This window comes from Typopeltis vanoorti, chromosome 5 (genome assembly GCF_054136105.1).
Source record: "Typopeltis vanoorti isolate ZY-2024b chromosome 5, IOZ_Tvanoo_1.0, whole genome shotgun sequence".
NCBI classification, from domain to species: Eukaryota; Metazoa; Arthropoda; class Arachnida; order Uropygi; family Thelyphonidae; genus Typopeltis; species Typopeltis vanoorti.
The window spans coordinates 22,670,447-22,690,154 of NC_143553.1; the positions used below are offsets into that span (position 1 = coordinate 22,670,447).

The 19,708-nt window shown below is 33.4% G+C and overlaps 1 protein-coding gene across 2 annotated transcripts in view; it reads left to right on the forward strand.

Annotated features, from left to right (window-relative positions):
• The window catches only part of LOC150106264 (uncharacterized), a 379,399-nt gene that overhangs the window by 128,852 nt on the left and 230,839 nt on the right, over positions 1-19,708 (forward strand). Inside the window, exons 4-5 of one of the 2 annotated variants that reach the window (XM_090393060.1) lie at positions 11,381-13,317; positions 13,507-13,798. In XM_090393060.1, coding sequence (XP_090249186.1) covers positions 11,381-13,317; positions 13,507-13,798 — 2,229 coding nt within the window. Of the gene's footprint in view, positions 1-11,380; positions 13,799-19,708 lie in introns of both variants that reach the window. The other variant, XM_090393059.1, reaches the window with a different exon arrangement.

The following is a 19,708-nucleotide window of genomic DNA, read 5'->3' on the forward strand; positions in this document are numbered from 1 at the left end:
ACAAGGGTTTTTAGAGGAAGCAAAATCAATAATAATCACATGTTAGTTGAAAGCAGATTTGAATTCATAAAAAGAACCACATGCTTCAAAAGAAAAAAAAAGATAATGAACCAATATCTAATAAACAGTTTAAAATTCACCTCCTAGAACAGGAGAATATCAGAAACTTTTATAAAGGCAGAATAAGAGATAAAATAAAACCAACCACAAACAATATTGAAACTGACTAGGAAAATATAAAGGAAACCATACTAAAAGCAGCAGAAGAAATTTTAGGATACAAATCAAGGAAAAACAAAAAATTGCTCAGAACTTGGAATGATGACTTAAAGGAATTAATCGAAAGGAAAAAAAATAGGCTTTTAGAATCTATTTGCAGAGTAAAAACACTGCTGATTATATAGAATATAAGAAACTACAGGCTGAAGTCAGAAAGCTTTCCAGAAGTATACACAGAGAAGATTCGAGTAAATATGTTAAATCATTAGAGCAGGATATCACTGGGCCACAAAGAATAGATTTTAAAATTTTCAGGCAACTACAAACAGCAGAGCAGAAAATGATCAATTAAGAAATAATCTAATTAAGTTAAATAATCCAATCCAAAGTGGATTGGATAGAACACTATAAAATATTGTGGAATGAAAAACAAGAAATACAAAACAATGACAAAACTCACATAATTGAAGATATCAATACACAGGAAAGTACAGAAGAAATAGCAATGGAAGAATTAGAAAAATAATTTAAAAACTCAAGAAATAGAAAAAGACCAGGCCTGGATGGAATATGCATTGAGCTCTTGAAATATGCAGACAACAGCTTAAAAGAAAACCTACTTAAACTCTTCAATAATATCTGGAAATATCAAAAGATCCCAAAAGAATGGGAAACTGGAGCAGTAATATTTGCAAAAAAGGTCTCAAGGACAAAGCAGAAATTTCAGAGACATTACTCTTTTAATAACAGCATCTAAACTATATGCAAATATTTTAAAGAACAGACTAATTAAATATACAGAAAATTATTTAGAAGAACAGTGTGGTTTTAGAAGAGGGAGAGATGTACAGATGCCTCTTTCACAATGCAACAGATCATAGAAAATAGAAAATAATTTAATCTGCCCACTTCTATTTATTAACTACGAAAAGGCGTATGATAACTTGAACAGAAATCTACTCTGGAAAATATTACAAGATGATAAAAAATACCTCCTCAGTTAATTAATGCAATAAAAAGTCTATACAGGGAAACAAAAATTTGCAGGTGGAACGTTATCAGAACCTATAACTACGAAGAGTAAGACAATGTTATGGGTTATCCCCAATCCTATTCAACATTTATATAAACAGAATTCTAAAAGAATGGAAAACAACTGTCAAAGATGGAGTTAAACTAACAAATAATATACAGCTAAATACAATACTTTATGCAGGTGATCAAGTACTAATTTCAAATTCAGAAGATATAAACTCCAAATTGTTACTAACCATCTAAATGAAATAGCAAAAAAATTTTAAATGAAAATCTCTGAAACAAAAACAAAAGCTATGGCAATATGTGGAAACACCATTCAAAAGTCAAAATTATGGTTAACAATAAAATAATAGAACAAGGTACAGAATTCAAATACTTGGGAAATATAATCTCGCAATACAATACTGATTCACAATTGGAAGCAAGACTATAAATTCACAGTAGAATGAATGGCATAATTAAAAGAAATTTTGGAAAACAAATGACTAAAGAAACTCAATTAAGATTACATAATATGATCTCTAAACCATCTCTCAAATTTGGAAGTGAGACTTGGATTCTAAAACAAAGAAACAAACAAGACTGGAAGCAGCACAGATGAAGTTTCTAAGACCTCTCCAAACTCACTAATTTAGATAAAAAGAAAAACACAGAAATAAGAGAACGATTAGATACAACAAACATGAAACAAGAAATAGAAGTATATCAGCAAAATTGGCTACACCACATAGAAAGGTTGAATAACAATAGGATTCCCAAATTAGCATATAAATATAAACCTACAGGAAGAAGAGACTGTGGACATCCAAAATTAAGGTGGAAAGACCAACTTCATCTGCATAGCAGGAACAGGACATAAAAAGCCTATACCTAAATTGCTTAGACGACGACGAGATACAAGGCTGGATTATGACGAGTGTCACTGTTGAAAATATGAAAAGAATTATATTTTCTCAATTTTCGTTACATGAAAAAGTAGAAATAAAAAATAAAGGTCGTCCTACTCCAGATATTATTAGTCAAGAAGGAATAATAAAAAAGTGCATCAGTTTTTTTTAACAGTGAGTAGTATCAAAAAATTATATGGCTTTGTAGTTGTGAAACTAAGAGTGGTTAATAGCACTGTCTATGATTTCAATTGAAAAAAAAAACATGATTTTGCAAATTACAAATTTTAATACAAAGGTTATTGAAAAATTTTGTCAAGGCAAAAATAGAAGAATGGATTTTATTTTCAAATAATATTTTTAATAAAGCAAATTGTTTTAATATGTAAATTTATTTATTAATAAATTGGTTACTAATTAAGAAAAAATGAATTATTTTTCTTATTTTGTATATGCAGCACCTCCCACTTAAAATTTTCACTGGCCACCGCTGATTAAGATATAAGTTTGTCAGAGGTTGTTACTAGGTTAACATGGAAGAAATCTTTAATAGAATGGGGGGGGGGGGGATGTTAGCAAAGGAGTAAGTTCATGCATGGAAAGTGTTTGGTGAATGGGGGAATGCATTGCCTGAATGTGTTGTAAATCAGACAATTGAATGAGTTTAAGGCACTGTTTGATGACCTTTGTGTGTGATAGAGAATATCTTCAGAAGGGACATGGTGTAGAAACTGACTTTTCTAAGGCAGTAGCTGAAGTTAAAAGAAAAGAGTAACTGAACTGTGTCAAGAAATTTTTCAGCGATTTTAGGTGCATCACCTCAAATTTGAGAGCAGAATTCCAGATTGGACAGATTTGAGATTTGTACAGAGTAAGTAACATCTTGAGCAAAAGAGGATGCCTGGAAGTTTTCTGGATGCTTAGGATGCTATAGAAGTGATATGGTTATTCCAGGAAATGCTTAGGAGTAAGAGTCAGTCTGAGAAGAGGTCTGATCTTGTTTAGCATTGTCAAAAGTCAAAATTGTCAAAAATAAGTTTAACAATGCTAAACTGTTAAGTTTAGCATTGTCAAAAGTAAGAGGAGAAGAATCCTCTTTGTGAGAAAAAAACATTTTGGATAGGTGAATAGGTTGCTATTTCTCCATTGCAGGATGGTGTGGAAATCATCTGAGTTCGGGGAACTTATTTAGATGATCTTGAAACTTGGAATGCTCGAGGACCACAAGGTTTGTCATGAGTATGATGAGTGGCAATTATTATTAGCAAACCTGTGAATATATATGGTTTGAGGTCAGTGAGAGCACATTGTTTATGTATATGAAGAAGAGATGGATGAAATGCATAACCCTGAGTACACCATTGTTAATAGGAAAATCTTAAGAGAACACCTTCTGCCATTACACGTAGCGAATGACCTGACAGAAAACAGACAGTCAAGTTGTGAATGTCAAGTGCAAGAGCATATTTTTCTCCAAACCTTTCCATGGCATATAGAGGTGGGTAGTATACACTACCCACCTCATAGTGTATGAGAAATCCATATTATTAGTAATCACTGATTACTTGACAGTTCTCCAAGCATCAGAAGTTGACTATTGAATCAATAGTTTAAATTAAACACTTAACACCTTTGAAATTGGTTGTATATGATCTTGCTTTCATGTTAGGGTGGATGTCAGTGAAATATACATACTGTATTGATGATAAAGAACAAGTGTTAGTTCAAGAGTACATCTCTTGAGCACACTTGGATAAAGGATGAAAACAGATATAATTTATTGACAAGTTTAAGTGCAAGAGCATATTTTTCAAAATTTTATTTATTCTTTAATACAGTTGGGTAGAAAAAAAACAAAAAACAAACATGAATAGGAAAATCTTAAGAGAACACTGAAGCGTATGCGCTCCAGATGATGACCTTAATATATCTGGTAATTATAATATATTAACATCTCGGTTTATACTGTTTAACTACTGTTTAGCTGAAATGTGTGAAAGTTCAGTACTGTTTTTTGTGCCATACTGTACTTAATGATCACTATTCATTATGGTAAATTATAGAGATCATTGCCATGTTAGAGCAATAACTTCAGTATAAACTGAGATATGTTAATATATTATAATTACCAGATATATTAAGGTCATCATCTGGAGCACACATGCACACACACACAAACTATGTTACATTCCACACACGTGGCAAAGTATCACTAATATTTCAACCATTAACACTGCTGGCCTCACCTGGTCAAGTAAGTTATCTATATAGCTTAAGATCACTAACAGTCAGAACAAAAATAGTGTTAGTAATGGCCAAATCGAATTCTGAAATCAGAGTTGAAATTATTGCTTAGTCATGAAGTAGGGAATTGCTGAAGAACTTGAAACAAAGTTCTGTGGATATATTTATAAAATGTAATGTGTGCCATCCATATTCCTGAGATTTTTAGACCATCACTATTACTGAGATAAGGGTGAATGATGAGAATTTTACAGGATTCGTTAATTTGTGTTCATATTGTATTCATACCAAGTTTTGATATGATATAAGGAACAAGTGTCTTGCTAATCAATTCATTGTAGTTTTCATGGCATGTTCAGAAAGGCCTAATTTAACATAATTAGTAAATTTTGTGTATTTTGTGTCCTTTATTGTGAATTGTAATTATGCATCCTGTTTTATATATGTGTGTGTGTGTAGAAAGTATTTTACCTTGGGTATAATAAATGTTAAAGATACCAAGCTATTTTTAAACTTGGTTTTACTCCATTTCCCAAGTAAGCAAACAGACAAACAAGTCATTTATGCCTGCATGTGTTGCAAGTCTAGCTGATCCTTCACATAGTGCAAGACCAAGGCAACTCATGGTAAAAGTAGAATAAGCTCTGATCACTAATCTTAATATTTACCTTAATGCAAAGCACATCTCATGGAGGAGATGTATGATGCTCTGCATTAGAGGCAAGGGGCCACTACCCAGACTGGTTTCGACCTTTATTGAGGTCTCATCAGTGGGAGCCAGGCTAGAAATACCAAGATTTTAGTAATACAGAGCTTATAAATATTTTGCCAAAACAAGTTACCATAAGGTGTTTTAACCTTATTAAATAAAAATCTCTGGAGGAGATATAAATGTAGAAAGTATTTTATCTTGGGTATAATAAATGTTAAAGATACCAAGCTATTTTTAAACTTTGTTTTACTCCATTTATATATATAGCTTGGTATCTTTAACATTTATTATACCCAAGGTAAAATACTTTCTACATTTATATCTCCTCCAGAGATTTTTATTTGAATCAGATATGCTGGTCATGAGGCTAAGTATTATCATTACTTGGCCTCATGACCACCAATTTTAGACACCTTCCTCAGTCACCTGAATAAATAACTCAAATACATACAATTTACCATTGAAATTGAAAACCAGTTTCATTTCCATTTAATTTTCCACTTTGAATACACTTGTCACACAGCTTCTCGGACACTTTGTCCTTCACTGTCTGCCACACACCCACACATACTGGGTAATGCAAACATGTAAACTCTTATTACTATCCAATTCAAACACTTGTCATCAATACATTAAAAAACATCATTAACACTTTGCTACTATGAACAAGTCCTTCAGCATGAATTAAAAATTAGCAACAATACTTTTCTAAACATGTTTCACCTAATTACTACAGCATAATGTTGCTGCTGACAATATCTACAGCAAAATTATTATCAGTAAAATTCATCACACAATACACCGATAAATAAAAATCATATAGATTAATGTATGGAATGTCTATGACTGTTAAAGCATATCAGGAAAGTAAACTGAAGGCTACACAAATACAACCCTAACATCACCTTTAAACTCCCTACAGAATTGAACTTATGTGCTTTTTCAAGGATCCCCACCCTCGATTGACTGAATGCAGAGTCTGCAACTTGCCCTATAGGTGACACAGGATGCATGATTCTATTCCAGAAAAAAACAAGCCACAAATGATAAATAAAATTATAGTTACAGAAAATTGGGGCCTTCTGATCATGCCCTGCATACACCAGATTGATTGACAAGGCACCTAAGTGACCTCTGAAATTGAAGCCGTCCTAATCTCAGCAATAATAATAATATCCTAAAAATCTTAAGGCTATGAATAGTACACATTCAATCCACAGAACTTCTGATTCAACTTCTTCAGCAATCCCCTTCCTTCCTTAATGTATGGAATGTCTATGACTTTCATATCAGGAAAGTAAACTGAATGCTACACAAATACAGCCCTAATGTCACTTTTAAACCACCTTTTCGTGGTGCAGGGGACTTCCCAGTGCTGGACCCTTTCTTATTCTTTTTTTCATTCTTATTCTTTCATTATGCTTTTCTTTCCATATTCTTTGCTCTACTTCTGAGTCTCTCTCTCTTTTTTTTTTTTACTATGCTGTCTACCAGATGATCATCATTGAGATCTAATGCCTTGCTGCAGTATTTGCCATGTGGTGTGACTTGTGGAAACTGCAAAGGGAGATCCTGGTAGCCTAGTACTTCTTAGGACTCTGCTTCAGCAAGATGGCCCAGCCAGGATCATTTGGTTAGCAGGGGCTTGGTTGCAAGGCTCATTGGTGTTGCAGTAAGTCTCATTCACCATGGGGACACAGGCCCAAGTTTCCTGTAGTGCTGGTATAGCATCCATGGTAGCCCTGATGTTCCACTACTAAGCGTAGTTATTGTTTGCCAGAAAGTGGGCATTTGTGTTGCTCCATGGTGAGTGGGGAGCTCCGGCATTGAATCCAACTCTTAAGAATGAATAATTTTTCATCCTGTTGTTTATCAAGGGCCCTCAACAAGACCTTATCGTGTTCAGAAACAGCAACTTTAACAGAAAAACAAATAACAAATACACTATTTTTCTTACCTCTGCATACAGTGGGGAAACATCCACTTAGAAATATGTCCCCTTTCTTCATTCAAAAGATTTTGATGGGTTGGCAGATCTCCAGAATCCATAAAGATAGTCCATTCCTATCTTATTGAAGAAGCAATGGTGACACAATCTAACAATTATTTCTTGTAATGTCTATCAAGGAAATATCAATTATGGTTCTCCTCCCAGCACATGTAGACCAAACTTTTCTTTATCAGAGTAGGTCCTCAACGTTCCTGTTAAGTAAAACTTCTCTTAACTAAAGGACCAAGGAGTTAGTCATAAGAATCATCATATGAGACCTAATGCAGAGAGTTAGGTCTCATATGAAGAAACAAACTAACACTGAAATATACATTTACATGTAAAGATTAGGGTGTCATTTTGCCTTTTTACAAGGCATTGATAAGACCTCACTTGGATTATTGTGCCCAGGTCTATTCTCCTGGTTTCCATTGTGATTCTGATATATTGGATAGAGTGCAAAGGAGATTATTAAAAATGATATTGGGATTATGGAATAGTGATTATGAAGACAGATTGAGCATTTGTAGACTGCAGATACTAGCAAATAGGAGAAAGAGGGGAGATATGATTGAGACTTACAAATTTCTGCAAGGATCATACAGGATTTTAGTTGATGGAATTTTTCAATTTATGGAGGGTGGGGAAAGGACAAGAGGGCATCCTTGGATGCCGAGAATGAATGCTGCTAATAAGGGGGGAGGGCTAGAATTTTCTCTCATAGGGTGGTTCATGATTGGAATAGATTGCCATTGGATATTGTGAGTGCAAGCAGATTGAACGAATTCAAGAATAAGTATGATAGCTGGTGCACGTAATATGTGGCCTCCCTCAATGAGTCCCTGACTCCTTGTAGGTGTCTCTTAATAATAATAACAATATTTAGAGATAGACACCTGGTTCCCACTAGGAACATCATTCTTGCCTTCAAATCTGTCAGAGTTGGTTATCTCAACTGCACAGTACAGTTCCATATCCTTGACCCTTTGCTGCTACTTTAAATGTGGGAAATGCAGTCATTCCCAAACCACCTGTTGTGTATACTGAACATCTGTGTAGTGTAGTCATCTCATAAAGGTCATGAGAATAAAGATAGTGCAAGACTAGGGCAACTCGTGGTAAAGGTGGCATGAGCTCTGATCACTAATCTTTATATTTACCCTTAATGCCAAAACACATCTCCAAGAAGGAGATGCATGAGCCCTGGTCTTGCACTACCTGTAGGATCAGCTAGACTTGCATCACTTGCAGGCGCAAACTTGACTTATTTGTCTGTTTGCTTACTTGGGAAATGGAGTAAAACCAGGTTTAAAAATTGCTTGGTATTCTTAACATATATATATATATATATATATATATGTAGAAAGTACATATTTTTATACATTTTCTACATTTATATCTCCTCCAGAGATTTTTATTTAATAAGGTTAAAACACCTTATGGTAACTTGTTCTGGTAAAATATTTATAAGCTCTGTATTACTAAAATCTTGATATTTCTAGCCTGGCTCCCACTGATGAGACCTCAGTAAAGGTCGAAACTGGTCTGGGTAGTGGCCCCTTGCCTTTAATACAAAGCATCATACATCTCCTCCAGGAGATGTGCTTTGCATTATGGGTAAATATTAAGATTAGCGATCAGAGTTTATTCTACTTTTACCATGAGTTATCTTGGTCTTGCACTACCTGTAGGGTCAGCTAGACTTGCATTACGTGCAGGTGCAAACTTGACTTATTTGTCTGTTTGCTTACTTGGGAAATGGAGTAAAAACCAGGTTTAAAATAGCTTGGTATCTTTAACATATATATATATATAACATTAATATTGGAAACTAGTCAAGTTATAGTAGACAAAAGAACTGAAGTCCTAATTTGGTGCCTTCTGATATCGAATAAAATAAATAAGTTTACACACATTCAGTTTGATTAGGTCTTAAAATTACTTTTGCCAAATTTTAGTTAAATTAGTGTAGCCATATTGTTGAGATTAACGGAATCTTTCATCACTAATGGTGGTTCCAAAAATAGTCTAACTCGTAACATCTTGTCTATATAGCATTGTAGTTTTTTTCCATCTGGTCCTGTGCTGAAGGGTTGTCCAAGAATGGTCTGCCAGCTCAAGCAGCTCAAGTTGCAGGCATAGCAAGCTTCATATACACTGGTGTCCAAAACTTAAGGAAAAACACTATTTCTGAAGATTACAGCCACAAATTCAGACGAATCATCTTGTGGCAATTTGTACAACTGAGGATTTTGAGTAGAAAGTGGGTACACATTTAAAATTTCGAATCGCACACAAAGGGGTCACGTAGTACTCAACAGGATAAAAGGCAAAAGGCTTCAAACTAAGCAAATTGAGTTTGAAGGAAGCTCTTTTTGTGAAGGAATAAAGTTGCAAACTTTGGATGTCTTGTAATGTCTCAAAGACATTGTCTAGATGATTTCACTAGATGATTTTTTTCAAGCTTTCCAAAAGAAATTTTGGAAAGCTTGAAGAAGGCTGCAGAATTACTGATATTGCCAGAGAGTTTGGAGTCTCACATGCCATTGTATTCAGGCTCTGGCAGCATTTCAAATCAATGGATTGTGTTCCAGATGTTGACTGGAAGGTCACTCTCGCTCTTTCAAGGAGCATGAAAACAGATTTTTGGTTATAGCAGCAAAATGTATTTGACACATCCTGGCAGGTCAGCTTGTAAGTCTGCTTTATTCAAGCACAGTTATGCTGATGTCTCCACAAATTGTGGCAAGGCATCTGTGACAAGTAGGCCTATACACCCAAAAGCCTGTAATCTGCTTCCCTTTATCCAGAACTTATTGTAGAGCATGTTTTCAGTGGTGTTGTATCCATAAAAATTGGAGAAGATGGGCTAATGTACTTTTTACAGATGAGTTGTTTTAGCTTTCGTCTAATTCTAGATGACACTTGATCTGGCATGAAAGTGGTTCTGCTTACCATTGTTCGAATGTCCTTGAAAGGGATAGATACAATGGTGCTGAAGTCACAGTGTGAGGTTGCACTGTGCTACAAGTACTGGAAAAAGGAACCATGACTGGTGAACGATATTGCAATGAAGTTCTTCAATGTTATGTTCAATTGTTCCATGTTGCTGTAGTCAAAGAATTCATTTTTATGGATGACAGTTCCATACCACATTGCATACACAAGCAGTGGAGGTACTTTTGGAGACCGAGGATATTAATTGAATCGAGTGGCTAGCATCCCCCCCCCCCCAAATATAAACCCCATACAACACATTTGGGATGCAATAGGGCCGGTGCATTGCTGCTTGAAATTTCCCTCCAGAAAACAAGGCCTTTTCCTTGCTCTGAAGGTGGAGTGGGCCAATTTGCCTCAAGAACTCCTGAATCACTTGGTGCCATGGTTATGCATTGTTAGTGCTGCAGTTCAGGTGGACATATTTCATACTGAAATGTGTCTCTGAATAGTTTTCTGTAAGCACTGTACATTAATTCCTTAAATACATCCTTAGGAAATTTGTAAGTTTTTCCAAAAAAGTATTGTAATTTAATGTGTACGAAATTTATGACACAGTTTTTGTATAATATAATTTATTAGTATGCTGGTAATAAATTTATATCCACATTTGGCTATAGTCATGAAATTTTTTTCATATGTGGATAAAAATGTAGTTTTTCCTTAGCTTTTGGATGCTAGTGTACTGCAGGTTGTGAGAAGACTGAGTTTATCCTTTAATGAGTGTATGTGATTGCTAATTTTTAGTGTAGCGTGGAGCTTATTTATTCAATAATTAGTGTGGTTTGGTCTTGTCTTGTGTGTTTGGCAAGTGAGGGTGGGAAGAAATGGAGCATGTAGTCTTATTTTATGAAGGCTCTGTTGTTAGCTAAGGATTCTGAATGAACTTTCACTCAGCTCATACCTATTTTGACATTGTCAAAGTTAAAAATAAATATGTATACTCTTAGGCCTGTGAACATACACATTTATCTTATAACTAATTGTTTTGATTATTGGTTTCTCTAAAGAGAATGAGCAGTTGGAAATAGCTGAGGTACTTATGGGCCATGTCAATTACTTAAGTGACATAATATCATAGCAAGTTGTGCTGAAAATTTCTGTGTTTTAGAAGGCAAACTCTCTTCTCACACCCCTCTAGTCATTTAACTTTCAGTTCCTCTAAACTCATCTTGCTGCCATAGGGACATAAATCTGTGGTTCACTATATTTATTACTAAAGCAGGTTATTCTTATTTATTTGTGAATTTTGAGTCTAAAGTATTCTTGCTCATTGTATTTTGTTTCTTTTAGCTCCTGCTATAAATATTCAAAAAGCAGAGGAAAGGGAACACACAAATGACATTTCATGTGCAGATAATTTTGCATTCACTCATTCAGAGAAGTTGTACTGTGAAATTACAGAATATAATGAACAAAATATTTTGATAAAACAGGATTCATTATCTGATGACCTCACTAATCTGGAAATTAATTTGCCTCATGAAATACCAGAAACATCTATTGCTAGTGCTGAAGAAAACCTCAGTTTAGGAAAAGATGAGCAGAAGCTTGATCTTCAGCAAACAGATAAGATTTTACTCCCAAAAATTAAGAAAGAAAAGGCATTGTCTGAATCAGGAATAAAAGAATCAAATAAAACTGTTGAGAAAGAAAGTAGAATTTCATCTAAACCTGACTTTCATAAAACAGTATTGGCTGATAATAAAATCCATAATGAAAGAGACAAAAAAACTGAGAAAACAGCTAGATTGTCAGCTACTGATAAATATAAATCTACTGAAAAAATTAGGAGTGGAGATATTAAAGCGAAATCTCAAGAGGATAAAGTTAAAAGTGATTCATTAGTTTCTTCATCTCACAAAGACTTTTCTAAAAACAAATCTCACCCAGATAAAGTGAAAATACCAGATAATAAATTAAAAAGTGAAGTTAAAGCAAAACCTGAACTGTCTAAATTTAAATTGCAATCTAGAATTTTAGAAAATAAGTCTCGTAAGGAAGATTCTCATTATAAACATTCTTTAAAGCTTAGTTATTTTGAAAGTTCAAAAACAGATCAGAAACTTAAAACTGAAGTTGAACTTAGCAAGAAATCAAAAATTCCTGACTATAAAACCAGAATCAGTGATACAGAAAAGGTGAAACAGAGTAAAACTAAGCCAGACACTGAAAAATTTAAAATTACAGAAAACAAACCTAAGCATTTAAGTGTCAGTTCAAAATTTAGATCGTGTAGTCAAAATAAATTTTCCGAGTGCAATATAACTAAGCTGAAACATCCAGAAAAAAGAAGCAAACATTTGGATGACATAAAAAATCCAAAAAATGGAAAACAGTTTGCCAAATTAAAAACAGAAACTCCTGTAATAAGAGTAATAAGTGATAAAGGATCACAAAGTGTTAAAGTAAAAGAGACTGAAAAGATTTATGGTGAAAAGCAAAAGCAGTCATCTGATAAGAAAGATTTAGATAAATTCAAAATTCTTGTTAAACAGTCTTTTGGTGACTCTTCAAAATGTGATAATCACTGTGAAATTAAAACTGAAAAGTGTGAAACTTATCAAGGGGATGAAAAAGATAAAGGATATAAAATTGATAAATACATTGTCAAAGATAGACTATTAGAAAAAAAAACTGAAGATATAAGGGGTCTCCAAGAAGAAAAAGAATTGAAATATGACCATGAGACAAAAAGCACTTCATGTTGCACATTGAAATCTGATTCTAATGAACAGTCTCCAATAAAAGATAGAAAATTATCTTGTGCATGCATAATGACAGAGGGAAAAACCAATGCAAAGAAGTTGCAAAAAGATGATGAAATATCTGATGGCTCAATATCTGGTGACTGTAATGCAAGTGAAAATTTTAAAATTCGTGATAAAGAAAGTCAACAAATAGAACTTTCGGGTAAGTCAGAACCACACGGAAGTAAATCTTATGAAGAAGAAGAAACTGATTGTTGTTCTATTTCAAAGGATTATAGTCAAAACCTTGAATGCAGTGAAACTGTCCTATCCAGAAGTAAAGATTCAGATTCTGGAAAACATTCAAAACCAGTGGCTTCTGCATCTGATGAATATATACCATTTCTAGAAGTGAAGGAGTCTTTCAGTCCTAAAGAGAAAGAAAATAAACACACACGTGAAGAAACAATAAAATCTAGTGAAGTGCAGGAAATCTTACCAGACCATCAAACTGAAGAGTGTGACCAGGAAAGCAACAAGGTAAAGGGTTCAGAAAATGAAAGTAAAGTTTTTTTTTTAATGTCTGAAGAAAGATATACTAACAATAATTCAAAACTCTCTTTCCTCTTTGACTTATTAACACCTTCTAATCCAAGTAAGTCAGAAGAATCTTTCTGTATCTTTGTTCCTGAACATGCTCTTAAGACACATTTCAATCATATGTCACAGAATGAAGACAACATAGCCAATGGAGACCTGAAAGGAAGAGGAGACGGAGGAGTAAGGGAAAATAAAACACAGGATATGGGAAACACGGCCGAACAGTATAATGATAATGAAAAGAAAGTGGAAGAAGAAGAAGATAGCAAGTCAGATGGAGGATGGTCAGATATTACTGTCAGTTCAGTGCATACAAGTGATCTGTCTTCTTTTGATGATAGAATCAGCCTCTCTTCAAGTGGAGATGAATCTGAGGAAGATGTAGATAAATCAAAAAAAAAGAAGGTTCCACTCAGAGAAGGTAATGATTTGAATTTTATTTTGATAAAACTTGATAAATTTATTATAAAACAATAATCTTTCAAACTAGTTTATAAAGAATAAATTACTTTTATAATATAATTTTAATTCAGGGCAGTTTCCCTTTCACTCAGTTGCTCATGTCAGAAAAGTTTTCTGGAAAAATAACTAACATGGAATAGGAATAAAATCCATAATAATTAAATTAAATACTTACGTGCCAGTATTTTGTCAGCATTATCTGTACATTTGGTAGTCAACAAAGGCAAACAAAATGCCCTAAAAAACAAGAACAGTCATGTATTAATCTGAAAATGAAAGTGCTCCTGAAGGCATTATGTACTGACTCGCTTTAGTGCTATATTTATACTGTGTTTATTTCTGATGTTTTTTCACTTGTGCTCCACTCTGTATGTCCAAAATGCTGAGTAGTGTGTTGACAGGAAAAAGAAACACAATGAGGATTCTACCAATCTGTAATTTTCTATCAGGAAGATGGAAATGGTTTGTAGACTGTTCTAATCATCATTTTAGAAAATTATGTGATCTGTTTATTGTGCCTTTGATTTCAGTAGAGATACAGTATTATATATAATCTAATTTGAGCTATTTGATTCCCTTTCTAAGTTTGACAAGTTGGTTTTTGCATTTGTTTTCCTTAAATGATATTAGCTGAACCAGATGTAAATCTAGTCTCGGATGAAATTTTATCTGCCCAGGAGGCTATAGCTTTGAAAATTCCTAGTTTCTCAGCAGGGTGTATATCTGTATGTTTTGGTTATGTAGTAGACCAAACACAAGAGGGAAATCATCTGTGTTGTAATGAGAGTATCAAACACTGAAGTTCCCCTTTTCTATTTCAAAGGTAAAACTACATGAAGGATGGATATTGTTGAGAAATTATAGAAAAATTAAAAACCTTGAAACAGCGGTGTAGCTAGAGCTTTGGCCACCTAGGGCAGTCCCTGAGTTTGCTGTCCCTCTCAATACACACCAAAAATACTACAAAAAGTGAAAACAATGCACAGAGAAATAAATGAAAACACTATGTTTATTTTTGAAGTAAAACTTTAATCTCAACATTCTAAAATGCTATTTTTCTTGCTTTTCTGTTAGCAAAATCGTCGATGACATTGGCGAAGTCTATTTTATAGTAATGTAGGTAATTCTTAATCAATTTTAGAAAAACTCCTCTCACAACTAGCAACACTTACTGTAATTGCGAGAAAAATTCACAGTAGTATTACAATATTTGGATCAGCTAATGGTCCTACACAAATGCCAACATACTGTGAATATCCAGGCACAGAGAGAGGAGGGAGATGGTCTTTAGTAGAAAGTATGAGGGTAGCAAGCTTTCAGTGAGGCTTGAAAGCTGTGCAAGTTGTATTTCTTTAAGATTCTGGCTATTTTTTCAAAGTGCCTCAGTCATGCTGAATGATGATGATATTTCTAAAATCTTTCTGAAGAGAAGGTCATGGATTGCAGAAATGATTGGCTATTTTTTTTTATATACTGTAGTTAATGAAGTGAAGGTTATAGGCTCTATTGGTTAGTGATACCCCCCATGATATCATATTGTTGAGGGGGGGGGATGAGAAAGTTTGTGAATGTATCTGCTTGTGTGGGTGAGCTACCTGTATACTGAAAAGGACAGTTACCATTAGGTAGGTTTATTATGAAGGTTTCTAGAAAGTCTAAACTATTATAAGTTTCTTTTTCCATGGTAAACTGGATTCTAGGGCTATTGAGGTTAGAGAGGAAAGAATCTAATGTGTCTGGGCCATGAGGCCAAATGGAGAACACATCATTACCATATCTTAACCAGATAGGTTTGAGAGGGGCTGAGCCAAGAGCTTGTTTTTCAAAATAATCTACTAAAAAATTGGTGGGGGGGGGGTGAAAGGGGAGAACCCATAGAGGTACCTTCTATCTGTTTACCACTTTTTATATATAAAAATCTCTATCCATTTTAAAACTTCCATTGAGAATTTAACTTTATAGAATATTTTGGTTAGATATTTTAATTACCTTTGATATCACCTCACTGTTTGCCAATATTTCCTTAATTGACACCCACTTATAAAAAAAAAGTTTTTCCTCCTGATATTACTGATTTCTTTACCTTTGCTTCTCCATTCTGGATACTTCTCTTGGAAGCACAAAATTTTTAAATAAAGATATGGGCTCTACCTAACCCCACGGATTCCAGTTTTTTATGCAATATTTTGAAAAACAAGCTCTTCACTTGGCCCTCTCAAACCTTCTATTTGGTTAAAATATGTTGATCCCGTGTTCTCCATTTGGCATTATGGTGCAGACGCATTAGATTCTTTTCTTTCACCAGAATAGTCTTTATACTAGAATCCAGTTTGCCATGGAAAAAGAAACTAATAATAGTTTAGCCTTTCCAGACACTTTGGTAACACACCTACCCAATCATAACTTGTCCTTTCAGTATATAGGAAGCCCACCCATACAGACAGATATTCTCTCAACACTATAGTATCATTAAAACACTAATCAGTAACCTATAACCTTTGCTCTGATGAAACCTCTGTAGCAGTACTCAATTATATACACCACATCTCATCCAGTAGCTACAGTTTCCACAGTATTAAAAAAAAAAAGAAGCCAAGCTTTCTCCCAATCCTCAACCTTCTCTTTAAAAAGATTTTGCTATCATCATTCCATATGTTCAAGGCACTTCAGAAAAAATAGCGAGAATCTTAAAGATATATAGAATCTCTGCACAGCTTTCAAGCCAAACTGAAAACTTGCTACCCTCATATGTTCTACTAACGATCATCTACCTCCTCTCTCTGTTCCTGGAGTATATAAAGTACCCTGTTCCTGCAAGTTGGCCCACTATGGACAGACAGGAAGATCAACCTGTTAATATTTAATGAATTTATTTTATCCTGTAGGCGACTGCGCCATTGTTAATATTTTATGAATTTATCCTATATATGTGCCATTGTTAATATTTAATGAATTATCCTATATAGGCTGCGCCATTAGTTATTTATAATGTGTATTATAAATAATATTTCATTTACTAACAATTATTTTTATTTTTGACTCCGAGTGTCCCTATATGTTATTATATTTGCACAAAGAGTTCACTCCAATTGGTGCAATGACTTTAACTCACTCTTTCAGAATCCAACTAATCATTGACTCAATACCAAGTACAAAATAAACACATTTAATAAAACTTAAAACAACATATATATACACTTCTAGTAAAAATACATAACTACAAATACAGATTAAATGGATCCAAGGCCTTATTAAAAAAATACAAACTTACTCTTAAGACAAAACACTTTTTCTTTACAATCACAAAAAAAATGTTCATAGTCTTATTCTCTTCCTGTTAAGGCTCTTTTCAAGATCCCTTTAAAAATTCTTTTTTACTGCCTCACACAAAACAAAATCAAGTTCCTTCCTACTTGAATATATCTTGGCCAGTTTATAAAAACTTAGTTTCAAGATTTCCTTTTTCTTCTGTACTTATTCCTTCTTGAAACATATTATTTCCACTATTCCTTTTTCGGAATACAATATGAAATTTCCTTTTGACTGCCGCACACAAAAAATTCAAGTTCCTCCCAACTTGAATATTCCTCGGCCAGTGTTCTAAAAAAAAACTTTCCGAACGCTCCCTTGTTTACCACTGTAACTTGGATACGCAACGCTTTCTTGTCAGCTGTCAATCAAACATCAAGTTCACTCCGGGAGCATGCGCACTTCAACAACGTCAGAAACTATGCATTGTAAAAATATGGCTGACTCGCTGTATCCACCAGCGCTGAAGAAAGTCTTTCATAAACACAAAATTCAACATTTAAAAACACAACAAACTTTCTTATAAATAATACAAATAATCAATTTAGTAAGTACTTAAATATTTTTACTTCTTTACATATTATTTTCGTAACGAGCACATCACAAGTGCAGACACTGCGTGTATGAAAACAAAAACTAACAAGCAAAATTAATACGTAAAAATATTCAGAATTTTTAATATGATTATTTTTACATCAGTTTCATTTTTCTGTGAAAAAAAAATTTTTTTTTTTTTTTTTAAAAATTTTTTTTTTATATTTAACCTACGTCTAAACAAACTTTTAATATTTATTTCTAGATTGTTATATTTTAAGTTCTAATCTAATTATCTAATCATTATGTATATCTTCTGAATCACTAGTTTCAGAATCATCTGACACTAGAGATAATTCTGAACTTTCTTCTTCCAAATTAGTATACTTAAATATTTCATTTTTATACCTTTCAAACACTTCATTTAAACTACTTGAATGATGTCCTAAATCTATAGAATCATCACTATCAGAATCAGTTTCTACAGGTTTTTGTGATTCTAAAAGTTTCTGGGATTTCTTATCCTTACTAACTAAATTTGAGGTATCTTTAACTTCCCTTTTCTTATTTAATCCTATATTTATCAACCTATGAAATTCCGCTATACTTTCATCAATATTAGAATCAATTTGATTATCATTTTTTCTACATTGTACATCATCTGAAACATGTGTCTTGGGAATTCTAAAATTTCTTGTATTTTGGTTCACTTTACCAAAGTTTAATTTTTTCTTTCGCTGCATATTTGAATTATGAGTATTAGATCTATTCCCTTTTCTATCATTTAACTTTGAATAAGATTCACAATTAGTATTAGGAAAACTACATTCATCCTTCAATATTTTATTCATATTATCACCTAAAGTAACTAAATTTTTATTTCCCAAAAAGTACCTTTTTAATCTATCAGAATGTACATTTAAAATTTTACTAGGATTATTGACATCTTGAATTCTGAAATTCACAGGAGAAAAATTGTCTAAAATTCTAAATGGACCTAAGGCTTTCTTTCCTAATTTCCCAACTCTTTTAATACTAGATTTATCATCTAACAATACTAAATCACCTGGTACAAAAGATTTATATTTTCTAAAACGATTTATATATTGTCTAGTTTTCTGAGCACTTAATTTACTTATCTCACCTACTAGTCTATGAGTAGTGGAAAACTTATCTATTACTAATTCTAAATATTCATTTATATCACTGTATCCTGTATTTGGAATAACTGAAACAAGTTCATTAGGAAAAACTGGATCAAAACCATATAATGCAAAAGATGGTTTCTCCTTGATAGCAGAATGAAAAGCAGACCTACATGCAAATAATGTTTGAGAGATATGTGTATCCCAATCATTCATTTTGGTGTTTGCCAACTTTGAAAGTATTTGCTTTATGTTTCTATTTAGTCTTTCACACATACCATTACATTGCAGATGATAAGGTGTTGTAAAAATCTTCTTAACATTAAGCAATTTACATAACTGTAATAATAGTTCAGATGTGAAATTTGCTTCTTGATCTGAAAGTAAGGTCTGAGGAGTTCCATATCTACAAACTATCATATTCAAAAACTTTCTTGCAATAGTTTTTGCAGATTGGTCTTTCATTGATACTGCTTCAGGAAATCTAGTTAGCATGTCTATGACTACTAGAATATACCTATTTCCTTTTTTAGTAATTGGTAGAGGACCTACTACATCAATAGCAACAGCTTGAAATGGTCTAGTTGGAATTGGAAATGGTTGTAAAGGAGCTTTTCCTCTAAAAGGGGATCTTATTTGGCACTTATGGCATGACTTGACATACGTGAGTATATCACTCTTCATACCTTTCCAGATGTAACGATCCTTTATTCTTTCCAAAGTTCTAGAAAACCCTTGGTGTCCTGCTAAGTCAGAATCATGGAAAGTATACATAATCCAAGGAATCATTTCAGTTGGTGCCAATATTTTCACCTTCAATTTTCCATCTTCCATTTTTCTAGACAAGAGTAACCCATCTTTATCTAAATACAAGTTATCCA